This window comes from Montipora foliosa, chromosome 6 (assembly GCF_036669935.1).
Source record: "Montipora foliosa isolate CH-2021 chromosome 6, ASM3666993v2, whole genome shotgun sequence".
Lineage (NCBI taxonomy): Eukaryota > Metazoa > Cnidaria > Anthozoa > Scleractinia > Acroporidae > Montipora > Montipora foliosa.
The window spans coordinates 14,700,893-14,721,675 of record NC_090874.1 but is presented as its reverse complement, the minus strand read 5'-3'; the positions used below and the strand labels follow the sequence as shown (position 1 = coordinate 14,721,675).

Below are 20,783 nucleotides of genomic sequence, written 5' to 3'. Positions count from 1 at the left end.
AACACATAGGTATTGAAACATCACAATGAAAAATATCAAAATGGAAAAAAGTACATGTTTATTTTACCAAGCTTACATTTATAGGAGATGAAATATGCACAACAATGAATTATTATTAATACCAACCTTTTTGTCTCATTTAATTACAAATTGTTCCTCAGACTAGACTTCTCTGCCTCCCCACCCTTCAATAGCTGCTTTTAATGCTTTTGGTTTGAGTTCTGGTCCGATAAGAGGATTGAGCTGAGCGAAGTAAGCACAGACCCAACTACAAGGTACGTCAAGGCAACAACAAAGCATGATGACGGAAAGGAAACCAAACCAAAAAAATTATCATGGTGCTGTAAGTCATTTGGACCCATACAATTCTGGAGATCATAGGATGTGGTGTTTTGATCCAAAGAAAATAAGTTAAACATAATCATTATTATTATTATAATATTACATGTATTAACCTGCATCTAATTTGGAGCATTTCTGGTTGCAGGGCTGGTGTAGTGGTGAGAGCACTTGCTCATAATTTATGTGGGTTGAGTTCGTTAGTTAAATGTAAAATAAATGTACTTAGTTGACCGCTCTCTACAAGGGCTTTTCAGGATCAACCCGCTCAATGGGATCGCATTGAATGCATGTGAAGGCATGGCTGCCGTCATATGATCCATGTGTGATCTCGGGGCACTGCAGATCCAGCCAGATGTAATTGATTGGGAGTTGATTTTGAGGAGGGAGGAAAACCAGAGTACCTGAAGAAAAACTCTCGGAGCTGGATTGAGATTGACCAAAACTCATCCTACTTGTGACCTCAGGGTTGAACCTGGGTCTCAGAGGTGGGAGGCCTGGTTGATGACCACTAAGTCATCCTGACTCCCCTTGGTTCTCTACTCTGCCCCAAGAAGTTTTTCTCTGCTCCAGGTACTCATCTAAAAAACCAACATTTTGATTTGTTTTGCGTTAATTTGTTGATTTCAAAAAGAACAATTTACAATGCTAAAAAATTTAAAAGTAAAAAACAAAATGTTTTCGACATTACATGTAAGTCATCATCAGGGTATTAAAGCACTGTCCGCTATACCCATATTTTAGATCTTTTAGGTAATTCCTGATGCAAAAAGTTTCGCGACATTTTGATTGGTCTATTCAACCTAGGCTTCAGTTGTTGGATCATTTGGCCTTTGAGGATTCTGCGCTTATAAAAGGATTTGGCTGTGCAGAGAGTACAACAGCAAAAAGAATGCAAATGATTCTCATTGAGGTGACGGGCAGGTTCAGAGTCATTAGAAGTGTTGGGATGTTCATCAATTCATACTTGCACATTTCTCATGGTCTCACCGATCTAATCACTGCAAAACCAGTCCCCTTTATAAACTATACGTACATGTGATGTATAAACATTTTTGTCTTTGAGATTAAAAAGGCTCTTAGTAATTAATTTTCTCTAGTTTGCCATAGGATGATGAAAATGTAATGGGTATCTGTGAAATTGATCGCCTTGGAAATAAAAGATTTGCTAAGTCTTTCATTTCTGTTGTTGCTTTCAGCTTACAGTGTCCCCAATTATTGCTCCAGCACTAGAAGACTAGACACTTAAATAAAGTTCCTTTTCATTATTATATGCTATGGTAACACACATTACAGCTGTACATCGGCAGTTGTGTCTGGGCAACTCATCTTTTGGAGTGATGTGTGATCTCACTGTAAAGTTGAAATGGTTTAATATCTTAAAGAAAAGGATACAATAACCAACAGCAAACAGCACTCAACACTAGCATGGTCTGTATAAGGCTGCAATAATTAAGATATCAAAAACAGTGTTGATGACCCTTGAACTTCGTAGTGATAATTATCATAAATGTCATCACTGTTTTTTTAATCAGATGACAGTATGCATCAAAAGGGAAAATATCTACGTCACCTCAACTGCTTATTCTTTTAGGGGGGTGGGGGGGGGGGGGGGAGTGGTCAACCAAAATGTCCTCGATTTTTCTAAGGGATTGAAAGATTTTTTTAGCAACATATCACTGAAATGAATCAAACAAAATAAACAGTTGTAGTTTCAGTTTATGACAGTCGTATGTCTTCCGTCATAGATCTCCTCACTGTATATCATATCCTTAATATTTATTTTGCCTGAAAGTTTACTTTTCTCTAGCATTCCTTTGACCCACGACGAACTCGATGAAAACCACGAGTTTCTGCTTGAGGTAATCCCACAAACGGCTCCGGGAGAGCAGAAATTTTTTGAAAACAGGAAAACAAAGTAAGCTCACTTCAATTGTGATGTCATCTGAGACGAAGATATCACTGCCTCCCACTGGCTTGATCAACATAAGCGACTGTAACTTTTTAACCGTAATTTAAAAATTTGAAACAGCCTATTGCAGGAAAAAATCTCAAGGTCAAAAGTCAATGCGTGTGTTAAGATGTTGATACCTTAGTTGTTGGGAAAGAAAACGATAATCTGTAAGCTTATTGAATCGGGTTCACCCTGAGACCAGTGTGACTTGGGTTGACAAAATCAACAGATGGGATTTCTGTTACCTCCTGTTCTTTCCTCTGATGAAAAAGGGAATGACTCCACCTACAATCACCCAAATTGCAGTGACAACAATCACAGGAAAGACAGCGGCAGGTTTTGCTTTTCCATCGTATTCGCTCGCCATTTTGAATTATTTTGACGGAAAAACAGAGAAGTCACGAGACAACCGATGCACCTGCAGAGAATGACGGGAGCTCTGGTACCAGTTTCCCACCGGGAGTTTTCAATATGGCGGAGCACAATAATGCAGCTGTTGTCTTACTGTGTGGAATTCCAGCTTCTGGAAAGTCTACTTTGGCCAGTGAGATACAGAGATACGTACGAAACACAAGGGGGGATACTGTGCATGTGCTATATATTTGTTATGATGATTTGATTCCTCCTGATTTGGATTTAAATGACGATATTGCTGGACGTCAACTTCTGCGGAGAGATTCTCCAAAGATTGCCGAACAACAAAATGACACTCGATTGGTTTCAAACGTCATCGATTTTTCAAAAGATTCCTTATGGAAACAATACAGAAGGCGTATACTCGAAGCAGTGGACAGAATTTTGAATATGATAAAAAGTAAAAAGAAAGAAAATAGCTTTGATCTAAGCGCAATTGCAAATGGTGATGGTCCAGAAAGGGAAGGGCTGCCTTCTTTTTCTGAGTTCTGGAATATCTTTAAGCAGAATTTGTCCAAAGAGAATAGGAAATGTCCTTGTTTTACTTCAGCTGATTCTAGGTATGTTTGCCAATTACTTTACATTGTGCTCTTCTCATCGGCTTCCCCAAAGGGTGGGGAACCCTGGCCTTTGCTAAATGTGCATTTCTGGACATTTTTTCTGGCAAAGTCCCCAGTATTTAACAAAGCCCAAGATTCAACAGAACCTGAAAATGCAAGGGTTAGCAGACACTCAAGACTGCAATCTAATGACAATAGAGCTTTAATTTCTCTTTAACAACAAAGGAGAAACACTGCTTATAAACATGCTTACAATCAGGGTGAATGAAGAACTTATTATCTATCAACTCATTAGTTTTTTACTTTTAATCACAGTGCATCACTAACAAATGATGACCTTTTGAGCTTTAATAATGACCTCTTTGAAACAGTACTGGTATATACATGGGGTTAAGCAGGTCAGCCATCAAATATCTGTACATATTTGCATATAAGAGGAAGTTTATAATCTATAAACTAGCTCATGTATGGAAATATGTACAAATATTTGATGGCTGACCTGCTTGATTGGTTAAAAAAACTTTGATTTTAATACAAACATTTTCCGACTCTTCTGCCATCTTGCCAGTGAGTGAAAACCAATCTAGTTCCCAATCTCTTCTCACTTCACCAGAGAAAAAACTCCCCATGGTTTCTCCAAGAGTAGGGTCATTATAAATCTATGTACACACAATTCCCTCACCACAATGGCAAAAATTTGTCGCAAAGACACCACTACATGTGCCTATATAAACCCATATAAGCCCTGGGTCCCCCCTTCAGGGAAGCAGATGCAATTTGCCTGTTGTTTTTGTATTTTCTGGAAATATCAGGGATTTCTCAAATTTCTCTGCTACCTTCTAGATATTTGGAAGCTTAATTAAATAATGGCCATTTCCATTTTTTCATGACGGTCGTGACCATGCACACAGAAATCGTGTGAAGTGTCACCATCTTCTTCAGTGTTTCTCACGTTTCCATTAAAGTTTTGCAGCTCAAGAAGGTCACTTTTGCTAATTAGAAACAGATGTGTCACCAGTTTTTAGGATTGTGTCACCTGTCAGCCTTACCCTCGGAAGGCTGATTGTAGTTGAATGGCAGAAGGAGAGAGCTACATGTAGGGTAGGAGGCTGCACCGGATTACTCCCAAGCTTGGCAGAACCTGTAACATAATTATTTATTATTTATTTGAATATTATTTACAGATTGAATTGTGCTACTCATGTGATACTATTAGATGACAACATGTACTATCACAGCATGCGATATGAGTATGTTCAACTTGCACGCAAATGTAAGAACCAATATGTTGTTCTTGTTTTACATTTTAGGGTTATATGTCAATAATTATTGCAACAGTTTTTTTTGTTTTACACATTCATGTTGTTTACTACTTCTATACAATAAATTATGATTACAACCAGTTTGGGACCAGTTCAAGGGTAAAATTGACAACAACATTCTACATTTACTACATTTACTTCCCCTCAAAGAATAGCAATAAAATTAATACTTGTACTAGTCTTGGGAGTCAGTCATCTCCTCTGAGACATTCGCTAAATTGATGCACCCCTCAGAGGCTTAGCACAAGGAGAAAGCTTGGACTTAAACTAAAATCTTTAACCCACAAATCGAAAAGTTGTGACCCTTACCACATAGTTATTTTAGTGTACCACAGCGTTCCAGATAGGTTTTTATGTCAAAGCCAGACAGATTAAATCAAGTACTAGTACATGACTTGTATTATTGTACACTTCAATAATGATGATTTCTAGGGACTTGCTTGCTATGGCTCCAGCTTGATCCCTTCAGATTTGCTGCATGAACTCCACCTCTTAATCTTAAATGAAGCCTTGTACTTGAACAATGCCTTTCCCCAATAAACCTTGCTGTTATAGTAACTTTTGAACACTTTTTAAGACAGATAGTGTGGGATTTGCAGAAGTCTTCTTGGATTGTCATTTGGAAACGGCCGTGGAAAGGAACAGTTTACGCAGTCATCCCATTTCCTTATACACCATGCAGACTATGTGTGCCAAAATGGAACCACCAGATCCAGAGAAATTTCCCTGGGAGAAGTTTCACCTTACTTTGAAAGCTGAGGATGAACTCAATGTTCAAACGATGTATGTCTTGTAAATGAGATTTCTTGTTTTTGTGTGGTGAGGTTTCATCCTGATGCTGTTTTGTTTTTGCACTAAAGAGACCTTCATATTTTGATTTCCAATGACCATCATCTCTCTTAGTTAAAAAGCACCCTCAGTGGTTATTAAATATCAAAACCTGCAAATTATCCAAGCTTTTAGATTATTTGAACCTTTGAGTATGGGCACACTGCTTAATACTGTTGAGCTACAATGTATCAAGCCAGCTCAGCCACCATGCAGCTCTTTTCAACTTCTAATTTCAGATTCCTGGGCCATTGTCTACGGTGCCCTCAGGGGGTCCTGATTTCTAAATATGCTCTGACACACAGCAGACCATGGTGGATGTAAAGGTTCTATCCCATGAATATTCTTCTAAGCTAATTAACCCAGAAAATCCCCTCTTTCCTCACGAAATACGAACATTGGTGCAGAATTGTGAAGCCTGGAAGCGCATGGAGGTTGACTGCTGGCACCGTTGGGACCCCCCAAGAGCGCCTCAGCAGAGCAGGGCAGAGAGAGAGAGAGAGAGATTGTGTTGAGGAGTAAACTCCATTGTATAAGCATGAAAGCCACTGTAATAGCTGTGTCCGCCCCTCATCTGGAAGCTGCTCATTCCCAAGTTTGTGTTATATTTCAGAGTGGATCAGAGACAACAGTTCGACAGAAAATATTGAAAATATCATTAATTTATTTTATATTTACATCGTTCTAATTTAAGCCATTTTATTTTCTTTCTTCTGCTTAAGTTACCTGAGCAATGATCTTTAAAATCCTATTGCATATTTTTAAATCTTGTTTTTTACAAAATTATTTTCTACCCCTCACAGTATCCTCAGTGAAAATTCCTTTGTTCAAATCCAAAGAGAATGGTAGCTGCTTCCTTAAACCATTGGTTGTAACACTCCATGATGGTGGTTTATCTCATTTTTCAAAGATGCAATGGTTGGGTGGGTGAAAGATTGGAAATATCAAGTTAGCTTAAAATCTGAAATAAATAAGTATACATGTAAGTATTAATGAATGATGGATGATCAAAGAAATTTGGTTTTTCTCACTTAGGGAAAAAGTAATTCAACTTTTCTTAGAAGCTCGGATGCACCCTGTAATGCAGGATGTCGAAGAAGACTCTCAAATGAAGGTTGATGCTTGCTGATATTTTTTATTATAATTTTCATGATTTTGATGATGCTTCAAATGTTATCTGATATTGAAATATTAAAATATTTTCATGCTCTTAAAGGAGGCGTCAAGACTGGCCTGTCTCACTAGTATCATTTATCAAGCTGATCAAATTCTGAGAAAATACATTACTAAGGTCATAGCTGAAGCAAAAGGTTTGTTGAGAAACAGTTTGAAATACATTATGTGCACACAAGGTGTGGCTTTCATGCACTCATTTGTAGTGGCATGACGAAGCCTGCATGGACGGTGTTCCACATACATGTAGAATGAGAAGTGGAAATTTGGCAGGAAGTAATTGGGCTGTTAAAGAGAATGAGGGGCAAAAAATAGATGGAGAAAAAATTGGTCTTTTTCTATTGGATTGCCTTCCTTTATTTTTTTGTTTTTTTGTTTTTGCAAATGACCATGAAATTTTTAATTCAGAAGATCATTGCAAGATATCAAGTATTTTAAGAAGTTGCAAAGAGGCTTGAAAAAGTATAGCGCACAACGCGACTTGATCCCATGACCACGTGATTGCGCTGCAATCACACCGCTCTAGCCGGTTTCAGGCTCTGGGTGAGTCCGGACGAGCGAAATTGTGGCGAGGGCGGGAAGTTGAGGGAAGACTGGGATAGTGGGGCGGCAGGCTACTGAGAGCCTGGAACAGGCTGTTTTGGAGGTGGTCAGCTTGGAGAGCTCCCGATTGCGATAATAGTCTCACCAATTACAAGACATAACACAAACCTACAACTGACCAGCTTCAACTTAGTGGTAGACCAATATGCAGCGAAATCACGCGGTCATGATCTTCATTTGCTTTTATTGCAACTACTTATCTTTCGCTTAGAAAAACGTTTCCTCTCCGCATTTCAAATATGTGATATCCATACATTCTCTGTACAAATTTCATTGGAGAAGTTAGGCACCTTCTTTGCCGGGAATCCTACCGCGGTTTTCCGCGGATTAGGAACATTTAGCATCGCGTTTTCAAAGTCGACCGCAAACTTCAAACCGCGGTTAGCCGTTAGCGGTTTGCCGTAGTGGCAAGAATAGACTGTAGCATAAGGTTCGGTATTTGGCGGCAAAAAACGCGCCATATTGGATTATTGTTTACTTTGAATGTTTTAATAGGCATTTCCGAGTTCATGTGCGCCTCCTCTTCAAAGCGAGTCTAAGTGCGAAGTTTTGTGATGGTAATTAGTTGTACTTTACATATGAATGAAAACTAATTTTCATAAGAAAAACCTCTCACTTAGACTCGCTTTGAAGAGGAGGCGATATGAACTCGGAAATGGCCTATTCAACCGAGCCAGCGTCTTCAAGGATGTGCAATTATCAGCAAAAAAATTCAATGTGTTAATTCAAGAGTTAAGCATTAAAAAACATAACTTATATCCTTAAACGTGAGTTCCTTCAGAATTTTAAGGTGAAAAAACGCTGCGGTAAATCACTACTGCAAGAATGGTATCCAGCCGTCAGAACTTGAACTCGACCAAGGCCATGTCACGTGACACTTAGAGGTTTGCCGTTTTCCGAAAAATACGCGAAGCTAAATGTCCCTAATATTAATGACAGTTTTGCTAGGGAAATACGCCTTTCATGTAAACAGCCCCTGATGGTTTGGTTTCTTGTGTTTGTTGTCAATCCAGGAAATGGGAATGGAAAGAAAGAGTTGCAGTCTTTGGCAAGTAACTTAAACAAGCAAAAGAAAGCATTTCTGGAGAGTCTCCATAACCTGAAAAATCTACCGGAATGTTGCAACAAAATGCAAACGACATCTGTTCCTTCGGGACACTGTGGGGCTGATAATGAAGAGTCAACGGCCATGACTTTGCGAAGTGTACCTTCAAAGTTATCACCGGGACACTTTATTTCTAGCCAGAGTCAAAGTCGGCAGCCGGAAACCGATGGTGAACTACAAGATTATTTAAACAACTTTCCTTGGGCATCATGTTTAGTTAATGAGATTCAGAGAACACATCTTTGTCTCAACTGTTTTCCAAAACTCGAAGCCAGAGAAGAATTCCAGTTTTTTGTGGAAAATTTATTTATAGGTAACGTAGGCTCAAATGATCATTAAATGTATCGAAAAACATTTAAAGAATGCAGGAGTCGTTTTTAAGGTTCTTTTGTCATTTCTGTTTGTTTCTGGGCTGGCAAACATTCACAGTCATTTGATTGGAATCATGATGTGGAATCACGGCTGACGTGCATAAATGGTTAGTGCCATCAGCTGCGATACGGTCGATAAATCGTTGGCCCCGTCTTACAACGCTTGCCTCAGTGTTAATACTGTGGGAGGTTAAAGAAGCAACTCACTTTTCGCAGAGGGTGCGGCAGGAAGATCTGTGGCACTAGCTGTTGTGGTGACCTTGCCTACAAGGCGAAGCGCTATTAAAAAGATAAAGAACACGGAAAAGAAAAAAGAGTATTGCACAACGCGACAAAAATACAGCCCTTCCCAACTCAAAGCACAGAGAGGGACGCTTGCCTCAGTGTTAATACTGTGGGAGGTTAAAGAAGCAACTCACTTTTCGCCGAGGGTGCGGCAGGAAGATCTGTGGCACTAGCTGTTGTGGTGACCTTGCCTACAAGGCGAAGCGCGATTAAAAAGATAAAGAACACGGAAAAGAAAAAAGAGTATTGCACAACGCGACAAAAATACAGCCCTTCCCAACTCAAAGCACAGAGAGGGACCGCGACAAAAGATAACTGACGCTATAGCTCATATAGCCTGCGTAGCATGGCGGTTTTGTCGAGCCGGGCGCACGAGCGGCGAAGCCGCGAAATTCGCGCGCGAAGCGCGCGAGAACGAGTGGCGAAGCCGCGAGAAAAATAAATCTCCTCGCGGTTTTTCTGCCCTCGCCCGCCTTTATTACTTAGCAACCAAAACCGCCATGCTACGCAGGCTATAGCTCATACCATCTCAAAACGGAACCGGTTCCTTGCAACACGAATCATGAAAATCAAACCCTTACTAGAGGAGCGTCAAATGACTGTTTACGTCAAAGCTTTTAGAATGAGGGAGTGAGAAAAACGTTGAGAGAATTTGCGTAGCCACTTGGAACTCAAATCTCTTGGTAAACTGAAGTTCTGGAAGAAAACAAAGCAATGCCTCTTGATAAAGTCAAACTTAATCTGATCAATTATACACTTATGTAAAAAAACAAAGATTTCGGTGATTTGAGAAAAAAAATGTGGATTTATTTCTATATCACTGTAATAGAACTACATGCTGTCCAATTTGGCAATAATTGGATGAGAAAAATTCTGAGGACTCCCAAATTGGCCGGGTCCAATTTAGCAGAGTTTCGAAGCAAGCAACCGTGGACAATTTTCCTGTCGGTGTACGTTGGATCAGTGGCTTGATCTGATCGGCGTTATTTCAAGTTGAGAAACTAAATATTTTAAGCAAGAGCCGATACAACGTAGATTTGATTTTAGTGATGTACTATACTTCGGCTGGCCAAACCAGCCTTCTTCAGGTCCGAGCAGTCCGAGGAATTTTTTTTAATCCAATTATTTCCAATTTGGACAAGTGTGTAGTCCTGTTATCCATTATAATTATGTAGCTTCCAAAAACGATTTGTTCTCACTGTTAGAGACGATTAGTTTAAAAATCTGAGAGAAACCACTGTCCTGGCGAGCGAAATGTTCACTTCTGGTGTCCGTGCTGTGACAACGTCGCGTGCTTAAGCTCCCTAATAGCAGCAACCTGATTGGCCAGTACTCGGTTTTTTTATTTATCTTGACATTTGATTGGTTGATGGAAAGTATCCAGATTTTTCTCAAATTGGACAGTTTGTTCAAAGCTGAACTGAACGTTTCAGCAAAAGCTTAACTATCTAATTTATTTTAAAATTGGACAGTTGGCAAAAATTAATAAGAAATGGATATGTCGGCCTTATTTGATTTTGATGCAGCTATATAATTAAGGTAGAAAAAGATGCACGTGAAATTTCTTGCAGCACGTGCACGCATTTGCGGAAAACTATAATCTGTCGTTCAATTGTTTTAAGTTTACCAATGAGAGAAAAGCGTCATTATGAAGAGCCAATCACTAGCGCATACACCTATGCATTAAAATTCTACCTAGTATTCTTAAATGGCAGTTTGTATCGCGTTTTTTGAATTGCTTCGCACTTCTTGTAAGCGAGTGACAGGTTTGAGATCCATTTTGGCCTGGAAAATTGCGAGAGTTACTTCTCTTTTGCTGCTGTCTACTAAATGCTATTTAAATTATAGTCGGAAGACAAGAAGATAATAAAAACGACTTGGCGATAAACCGAGGTAAGTGACGTTATTTACACGTTGCATTTGCGAAGTAGAAACATGCAAAAGGTGTCAATCATCCTCCTCTGGTCCCAGTTGCATGTTCAATGGCTACTTTATCCAGTCGATAAGTCGCTATCCAGAGTATAAAATATTCTTTGCGTTATACATTGACGAAGATTTTCGAGCACGCCTTTACTTTGCTTAGCGTGTGCATATTCACGGTTAAGCGAACAAATACTTAAATCTTTGCACAGACTGGGGTCTGGTGAGAAGGGTTTAAATGTCCCATATTTTTTTGTTTAATTTAAGTATGTTGTTAAAGTAGAGGAAAGTGCCCAAGTCGGCGAGCTGCTGCAACGTCTCGTGTTACGAGCAGAGGGTTTTCGTGAGGAAGAACTTGAAAGCTGCAAGATCAAGCACATGCACTAAGAGGAGTAACTGATGTGAAGCACATTGGACCAGCTGAATGGTCAACAAATCGCGCCCCAAACGGGTATACCGCCCTCATTGTAAACTTATTTAAGACCTAAGGTTATTTATAACTGTATTATCTGCTAAGGTGTGAATCTGGAATTAGAATCCTCTAAATTAAGCGGTACGCGTTTTTGTCTTTTGTGAGGACAAAGTTTTTGGCCAATTAACAACGGAGGTCTCACTCCCAAGGACCACGACAACGACTTTGGGAACTTAACCTAAAAACATAACTTCCCTTTATTTCAATGATTTCCCGATTATTCCAAGTTGTTGAAAAGTGTTTATCAAAATTCCAGGATTCATACTGGTTTGAACGGTGTAGAGGTTTGGAGTGAAAAATTGAAAACTTATCGGCGGGTTACAAAAATTCCTCCACGGTTGTTTGAACGATTTATTGTTTTTGCTGTATAGGCATGTTTTCGTCAAAATATTAGGGAGTTAAGCAAAGACAACGTCAGCGTTAATAAAAACTTCTCTCCAAAATATAACTTAACGCTATCGCAACTATTTCGCGATTATTCCATGTAGGTGGTTTTCACGTGACGTCATCGCCGCCATGTTGGTTGACGAAAACAAAAGATCTCTCATTATCTCCTTTTGTTCGTCCACCAGCAATTGCACATCGCAGCATTGTCATCTGTGTCTCTAGAGATTGGTTGCAAACCACCTATTGTTCACCTTGTACAATACGAACGAACTAAGTATCCTGCAACTTCCGTAACTGGTTGGGTACGAACGGTTCTAAAATAAAGATAGAAAATGAATTTTTCATTTTTGTATATGCAAACGTACGTCAAAACCTAAAATTTGGTGATTTCACGTTGTTGTTCTTTTTGTGGATTACGGCAAATAAATGCACTGAAATCGTGCCGCACGTGAAACTTGATCATTTTTCCTTTTTGAAACAATAACATTCTTGCTTTGTCGCGTTGTCGATTCCGTTGCCGTAGCCGTCGTCGATGCTTAAAGTCCCAATTGCAAATTTCCTTTTTTCACACTCAGCGGAACTGTAAAGAAATGTATTAAGGTGGCTCAAACCAGTTTCAACGCTTGAAAGAAACGTTCTTATTAGAAAGATTGAGACTACAACATTTTATCCCTTAACAGCAGTGTTATGGTACCATATATCATACACCTCATTCCAAAATGGCCGCCATTTTAGTATTCTTTTGTTTCCATGCTAAATTGGCCCATATGGCCTCGTTTTCATACGTAATATTCAAAAGAATGTTTAATCTTGAACGAGGCTAAGGGCCAATTTCCATGGAAACAAAAGGATACTAAAACGGCGGCCATTTTGGAATAAGGTGTATATCAAACACCAATTATTGCTGGAAAAGATTCGGTAATTTTTGTGACGTAAAAAGTTACCGTGGCAACAGGAAAGCCCTGCAAAAACACCCCATATTTTGGCTTTTCCTGCTCATATCTCAAAAACAAACTCGGTGACTCCCATTTTTTATTTCTGAAATGTAATCAGGATGCTAGAAAGAAACTTTGTGCAAATTTTAAAAGGCTTTTGTGGAGCGGATTCAGAGCCACCTTAAAGGGAACCCCCACTTTTACTAAAGAATAAGTTTAAACCGAAGGAAATTATGTTTACAAGCAAATTTGTTCGAAATTTGTTTTTTTTTTTATTTTTTTAATTGTTTATATCTGGAAAAGTGATTTTTGAAATCGCTTCCTTCCACTTTCAAATTTCGAGGGCGCCGCCATCTTGAATAATTGTGACGTGTTACGATTGCCCTGTTGTTAGGACATAAAGATCTTTTCTCTAATAACAATAGGGCAACCGTAACAAGTCACAATTATTCAAGATGGCAATTCTAAGACTTTCTTCTTTCGGACACAAACGCTTTCTTCGAAAATATTTTAGGTTGACTTGACTGTAACAGTTATTTCCTGTGATTTAAAGTTATTTTTTTGTTGAAGTGGATGTTCTCTTTAAATAATTGTTAATTTAAGGTAGCTCTGAATCCGCTCTCTGGCTTTACCTCGTAGATAGTTCACGTGGTAAAAAAATTAACTCCACACTCGCTGACGATGACGTTTTTGTGTCCGATGTCCTTGGTCTCTCTTCAACTCGCTTTTGCTGCTTGCACAACCAATTGAATTCTTTTTTTCGGTATGTTTGGTCGGCTTGCTGTCTTAACTTAAATTTTGTGATTTATAGCACCGATTCTTGATGATCATTACACTTTTTATCATTTTAGGCGAAACGAGCTGGAATCATCACAAAATTGTCACACTTAACACAGAAAAGAGAGATTACAAGAAGCTATGCCATAATTATCACGAGGAACTTTTACTGGAAGGAAAAAAAATTCAAGAAGGATCTGGTCTTGGTAGCGTACAATTTTGTTTATCTTCTCTGGGGAAGGGCTATTTTAAAGGGGGGTAATTAAAATCACTGAATGGACTTAATTGAACATTATTTGACAGTATAGCTAAAATTTAGATATTCTGATTCGATCTTCGGTTCTTCGGTGGAGGTTTCACTTTGATTCTTTTCGTTTCGATCAAGCCTTTGGCCGTCTTATTGATTATTCGACTAACTGGCTGCAAATTGGCTTTTTGTCCCCCCCCCCCCCCCATCTCCTTTTCGTTTTCGTTGTTCAAGGTACACGGTCATTCGATCCCGATATCCGAGTTTTTTGCTTGCTGTACTCTGCTCCTTTTTTGCCACAAAATTCAGAATTAATGGGTTCATATCAGTGGCAGACTTCGTTTGCCCCTGGGATGAGCCATCCTGATTTGTATTGTCCATTCAGATTTTCCTGCGTTCCAACCCTCGACTGCTCTTCTGGAACGAAGTAGAGTCGAGGGACTGGATCTTAATGTCAAGTGCTTGAACGATAAACATTGAGCACCTCGAACCAGATGGTATCCTGGGATGACTAGCTGAAAACTTCAGTGTACAACCGGGGCCAGCTGGTTTGAAGTCTTAATGGGGATTTGCTGGGTTTAAACTAGTATCTTTCTATCTCTTTTTTGATAGTTTCTTTCACAGATAATAGCTATTTTCAGGAGGTGAAAGTGCACTTCATGTGACACTTTTGAACTTTGGTTTATCTAGCTTGTGGCCTTAGTTGCTAGAGTGCTGTGTCAGGTGTGCTTTACCTCTTATCACAGAATGACGATTGCGTTGAAGTGGGACCTGTGCAAATACCAAATACTTTTCAGGTCGAAATTAGTTTAGTTGAGTTGCACAGGACCCGGCAGGTAGGTGACCTCCTTTTATTTTCAACTTGTCAGCGTTCAAGCGGAAATACTCGACAGCCTTAATATAAATTATTATGAATGATGAAATGGTATATGAAATGAATCATATGTGAACTGCGGATATGAAATCAAGTGAAGCTATGATCTTCGCAGTTATGAGAGCAATTTTTGCAATTGCGTAGAGAAGCCTGAAAAATTCAGGACTTCAACGGGGTTTGAACCCGTGACCTCGCGATTCCGGTGCGACGCTCTAACCAACTGAGCTATGAAGCCACTGACGTTGGGAGCTGGTCATTTGTGGGTTCTAATACGCAGGCTTCTCTACACAATTGCAAAAATTGCTCTCATACCTGCGAAGATCATAGCTTCACTTGATTTCACATCCGCAGTTCACATATGATTCATTTCATATACCATTTCATCATTGATTCATTCCTCACGGGACCATTAGAACCCAAAAATGACCAGCTCCCAACGTCAGTGGCTTCATAGCTCAGTTGGTTAGAGCGTCGCACCGGAATCGCGAGGTCACGGGTTCAAACCCCGTTGAAGTCCTGAATTTTTCAGGCTTCTCTACGCAATTGTAAAAATTGCTCTCATAACTGCGAAGATCATAGCTTCACTTGATAAATTATTATGGTTGGTTGGGTTGAAACAAGAGATCTAGAGAACAAAGCAATTTGTCTCTTGAATTCTCATTCAACAGCATAAATCGACATTTGATTTGATTTAAAAGCTCGAGCTTTCGGCGCAATTTCGCGATGCCTGTTCGAACACAACTGAAATTTTTTTTGGAAGCGATCTTTTCTTTGCTTCGTCAGAATCGTTGCCGTTCCGACTTCATTCAGGTTCCTGTTTTTTTGTAAGCAGCCATTTTTGGAGTGAGACTGTCTGATGTCTTAAGATTTTGAACGTACAATATTAGCACACACTTATTCTCTGTGGCCTTTTAGCTCCATGGGGTGAGGGGGGGGGGGGGGGTGGTGAGGGATGGGTAAAGCGTAAGTCTGTTTTTGCTATTCATTAGTGCCTGAAAACCAACTTAATTATGACATTATGAATAGAAGTAATACACGTAACTTTGGTAATTTATTGCTCCGTAAACGTGAAGCTCTACAGTTATGTATTTCAAGTTTGTATTACCATAGTTTTTATTAATGTCACTGAGAAAGAATGTAAACTTCATAAGCTCTCGGGTGTACCGCAATTTGTTGTTGCAGTAGTATTATAGAAAGTAAGGTAAAGTCTCCGCTTACGAGCCAGAAGGCTCATCAGGCCGGCGCTTATCTCCGGTTTCTGTAGCATGAAGCGACTAGGAGTATTTGTACTCCCCCCTGGATGGGATGCTAGTCCATCGCAGGGTTACTCCCAGCATTACGCCGGTACCCATTTATACACCTGGGTAGAGAGAGGCACCGTGAGAGTAAAGTGTCTTGCCCAAGAACACAACACAATGTCCCCTGCCAGGCCCCGAACCCGGACCACTCGATCCGGAGTCGAGCGCACTAACCATGAGGCCACCGCGCCTCCCACTATTATAGAAAGGCTCCATTATATTTAGTCTATTTAATTGTAAAGTAAATTGAGCGGTGCGGGAGTTCCTGGAAAAGCCTTGGATTTCAGGGGCTGGTCGCGCGCTTTTGTAACTGAGTAAGACGTTTACACTGACGAAAAGCTGAAGAGGACAAGCAAGGATGCAAGAAGGCGAAGAAAGTTGAACAATTGGACAGAGAAGAACAGAAAGAAGTTGAGGAAGAGCCGTGACGAGACGAAAGGATCTATCCTGTGGAGGTCACTAACGGACGAGCAGAGAAGATGGAAGAGCTCCCGTGGAGAAGAGGTAATGAAATAAATGGAATATGCTTTGGATGCTAAAATTGTAGCGGAACGAAGGGGTTTTGTACTTTGCGAGTGATAAGCTAAACTGAATCTTGCATCATATTTTCATGTAACCAAAGTCAGAAAGAGACGATTAATGATTTTCTCGTGCTCGCGCGCGTTTCCTGCGAGAAGAGAATTGGGAAATTTAGCAAAGACAACGGCTACGGCAACAAGAACGTTACAAATTTTCATATTTAGTGGGCAACAATAGCTTTGCACGCCCTGGACTTGCTTGTTTCACTTTTGTCCATTTCTTTGCCATCCTCTGCAAAACAATAACGTGAAATAGCCAAGGTTTTAAGGTTTTTAAGAAGGATGTCAGCACTTGAACACAAATTTTCATTTCTCCCCTAAATTAATCGCTGTTTCCATCGGTGTCATTCTTGAGGAACTACCACACCCTTGTCATACAAATAAGGTTGAAATAATCGAGGTGATTACAATAACGCGAAAATATATTTTGAGATGACGTTCTCGTTGCCGTTGCCGTCATCGTTGCTTAAGTTCTCTAGTATGGAAAAGTAAGAGAGCGAATCCCCCATATTTGGCCCTATTCAGATGTTCGAAATCTACTATTAGTTCCTTGTTATATTGCATGGTTACTTCCAAGGCGACTGACACCTTTTATTGGTCGGTTGGTGTAAGAGTGGAGCACACAGTCATGATAACAACGGTTTGAAAATTACCCATCGCGGCACGGGTGCAATCTAAAAAATCGATTTCAAATAATTTTCATTCTCTTGCTTCGAGGCTTCTCAATATAGCCCGGGTAGCTGATTGGTTCCAATCAAAGCCTGCCCCTAAATGCTTTCGATGAACGGTGTGTCCAGTTGTAGTTTTAGTCCCTGCTGAGCTTGGTCTCTTCTCTTTCTTATCTTTCCCGCATAAAGAAAGGTTCTGTTCTTGTGCATATGTCATAACTACTGTACAAGTTCATGGGAGATAGTCTTTCAAGAAGCAAAAAAGCAAAAATCAACAACCATTTACCTTGCTCATCTTTTTGTTTTGTTAGATTCCCTGGAGCAAATCCCCTCGAACGAAGTTGCGACGTCAGTGGAGGAACTCAAGGCACTCGTGCCGGAAAGAAAAATGCACAACGTTAAGCTGGGGTACATCTCAATTGCAAGGTAATTAAATTCAAGGTTAAAATACGTCATTACTTTATTAACTTTGCAACCACAGCTGTCCACTTTGTGCTCCGGAATGTTGTTATATTCACGATTAATTGATAATTCAACGTTTCATTGATGAAACGGAAAGATAACTTATCCTAATTAATGCAGATGACTAATAATTATATAACTGCTTGCCAATTTTATGCCGCAGGTTGCAACTGGGTAGGAAACATCTTGGATCGCATTCCGTCTTTTTGATGTTTGTATATGAAGAAACATTGAACTATGTGAGTACAATGTAATTCCAACCTTGTGTAGGAATCATGTGCTGAGGACATAAGTGCCCGGTCTGTTTCCAGTTCTCTCAGACTTTTGACTTGTTCTTGAATTCAGTTCCTGATCCGTCGATTGGTCCACATGTTACGTGCGCATCGAAATTACCTAATCGGTAAAAGAATTAAAGTAACCAGTTTCCAGTCTGGTTGTTTTCGCTGAAGGCACAACGAATCACAGCTCTTAAAACTGAATTAGTTTGTTATATTTCGGGTCGCTTGCCTTATCCAATACACAGACTACTAATAGGAATGATTTGTTTTACCAGATCAAAGACGAGCTGGGATCATCAACTTAATCAAGGGCAGCACGATTACCACCTGTGTCCAGGGACAAAGAAAACTCAAGGAAGGCCGTAGGGTCTTGGTATCGTTCAATTTTGCTTGTCTTCTCTGGGGAAGGGTTTGTTTGGGCGGGTAATTTTCTAAAACGCTGAATGGACCCAATTAATTAAATCATATTAATTACCAGTATATGTAATTTAGATATACTGATTCGATGTTTGGTTTTAATTCGGCCGATATCGATATCTCACTTGGTTGTTACGTTTTTGGTGTTTGTTCTTTGTTCGGTCTGATTGGCTATTCGACTAATTGGCTGCTAATTGGCTTTTTCGGCTCCCTTTTCATAAGGTTTTGTTTTCGACGTCGACGTTTATTTTCTATTCGTTTTTCGTTTAACGTCTCGTCACCGTTCTATTCCGATATCCGCTTTTCTGCACTTTGATGCCAAGCTGTACAGAATAAATGGCTTCAGCTCAGAAGCAGAGTTTCTATGCCACTGAGGGAAGGCCTCAGATTTTCAGATTCAGATTTTCCTGCGTTATAACCCTCGATTGTTCTAGACCGAAGTAGAGTCGAGGACCTGGCTTGAACGCTTAACACTGAGAACATCAGGCCAGATGGCATCATAGGATTACTTGCTGAAGTCCAATTCCTGAGCCAACTGGTTTGAAGCCTTAGTGGGGATTTTCTGGGTTTAAAGTAGTATTCTCTATCTCTCTCGGTAGTTTTCTTCCACGATAATAGCTATTGTTTGTAGGTGAAGGTGCGTTTTCACGTGGCGCTTTTGAACTTCGGTTTATCTTGCTGGTGGCTTTAGTTGGAAGAGTGCTGTGTTAGATGCGCTTTCCCTCTTTTGACAGAGCGACAATTGAGTTGATTTGGAGCCTGTGCAAAAAACAAGTTCTTGTAGGACAATTAATTTAGCTTCGTTGCACAGGACCCGGCAGGTAAGTGACCTATTTCAGTTCAGCGTTCAAGCAAAAACACTCGACAGCATGAGTATTTCTCTGGCTGATTGGGTTGAAACGGAGAGGACACAATAGTTTCTATCTTTGAAGTCTCATTCTACACCGTTAATTGACCTTTAATTCGACTTTTATTCGCAATCTTTCGGTGCAACTTTGCAATGCCTGTTCGCGCAAGCATATTGGAACTCATATTTTCTTTGCTGCGCCACTTGTTCGCATCGTTTCTGTTCGGATTTGATTCTCGTTCTTTCTTTTGTAACCTGCATTTTCGAAGTGTCAGTGTTTGATGTCTTAATATTTAGCACGTATGCTATCATTACACCCTTTTTTTCTTTGCCCCATGGGACGGGAGGAATGGGTTTGACGTAAATTTGTTACTGAAATGCTCGAAAACCCATTGGAGATAATGAATATAATAAATCATAATATAACTTGAGTGACTGTATTGCTCCGTAGGCTAATTTGTGAAGTATGTATTTCCATCTCGTATATCACCATGACGGTTTCTCTAACATTTAAATTGTAAACATCGTAAGCTGTAAGCTTTACCGTTGTTTTTGTTGCAGAGGTATAGAAAGATTCGGTTTTATTAAGCCGCGTATTTACATATGAAGTCAAGTAAGTGGAGTGGGAGTTCTTGGAAAGTTTTCTAAGGGCTGGTCGCGCACTTTTGTAGAAGACGAAGACTCTAAACGTAAACGTAAGGAGAACTAGCAAAATTAGGCTCTTTCTTATCCTTTAGCATGAGAAGTAAAGTAAAATAAGCGCAGCGGGAGTTCTTGGAAAGGCTTCCAGGGGCTGGTCGCGCGCTTTTGTAACTGAGTAAGACGTTTACGCTAACAAAGAAGGCGAAGGAAGAAACGACGAAGAAGGAGGAGGATCCGTGACTGGAAGAAAGGAGATATCCATGCATTGATCAGCTCTCAGAGGACCGCGGAAGAAGATGGAAGAGCGCCTGTGAAGACAAGGTAATTAAAAAAAAAAAGAATTGAAAATTGCAAAAACTTTTGCGAGACAAAAGGGATTTTTAAAATTGGCTACCAAAGGCCATTTTTCTTAACTACTAAAAGGAGCCATGATCTGCTCGTGCTCCCATATGTTTCCCATGATTAACACTAATTACGATATCCATTTGGTGTGGCTATTGGCTCTCGTCATTGCGGAAGACGGCGCGATGATGATGACGAAAATCACACAGCACCGTCACTAGGATTCCAATCACGCATCAACATTTATAACAAAATAAAATTTAAAAGTTAGTCATATTAAGCCAAAGTAAATTGGGTCTAAATGTTAAATGAAACAATCCAACTGAAAGATGTAAAGTTGTCCCGCAGCTTGCTAATGAGTTGAAGACATCTCGATCGTAGCCCGGGTTCCTGACTGTTTCAGGACGGTCATACCCTGTCTCTAGATGCTTTTCATTAGCGCTGAGTCCAATTCTTTTCTCTGCTGAGCTGGGCCACTACTCTTTCGTATCTTCGCATTAATCGGCTTTCTATTTTTGTGCACATATCATAGCTGCAGCACGAGAAAAGGAGATGACGAAGAGTATCGTAGCCTACATAGCCTTACAAGACGCAAGAAAGTCAAAATCACCTACCATTTACCTTGCTTATTTCCTTTGTTCTGTTACTATTCCAAAGAGCCACGTGAAAATCACTTGCTGACATT

General features: G+C 39.9%; 1 protein-coding gene and 1 non-coding gene across 2 annotated transcripts; both read left to right on the top strand.

Annotated features, from left to right (window-relative positions):
• Positions 1–2,762: 2,762 nt before the first annotated feature.
• Positions 2,763–8,653, top strand: LOC138008727 (L-seryl-tRNA(Sec) kinase-like). The gene is made up of 6 exons (XM_068856035.1): positions 2,763–3,267; positions 4,452–4,540; positions 5,171–5,372; positions 6,453–6,531; positions 6,634–6,727; positions 8,207–8,653. Exons 1-6 carry the CDS (start codon positions 2,765–2,767, stop codon positions 8,635–8,637), a joined length of 1,398 nt encoding a protein of 465 aa, XP_068712136.1. The 5' UTR covers positions 2,763–2,764; the 3' UTR covers positions 8,638–8,653.
• A 6,357-nt stretch (positions 8,654–15,010) lies between these two features.
• Trnas-gga (transfer RNA serine (anticodon GGA)) lies at positions 15,011–15,083 on the top strand. The gene has a single exon. It is a non-coding gene; the product is annotated as a tRNA-Ser (tRNA).
• The last annotated feature ends 5,700 nt before the right edge of the window (positions 15,084–20,783 follow it).

Bases quoted from the DNA above. Each gene is read 5' to 3' on its own strand.
- LOC138008727 (XM_068856035.1), top strand. From the start codon at position 2,765: ATGGCGGAGCACAATAATGCAGCTGTTGTCTTACTGTGTGGAATTCCA. The intron at 5,373-6,452 runs GTATGTCTTGTA...TTTCTCACTTAG, and splicing joins GAACTCAATGTTCAAACGAT to GGAAAAAGTAATTCAACTTT. The intron at 6,728-8,206 runs GTTTGTTGAGAA...TTGTCAATCCAG, and splicing joins GGTCATAGCTGAAGCAAAAG to GAAATGGGAATGGAAAGAAA.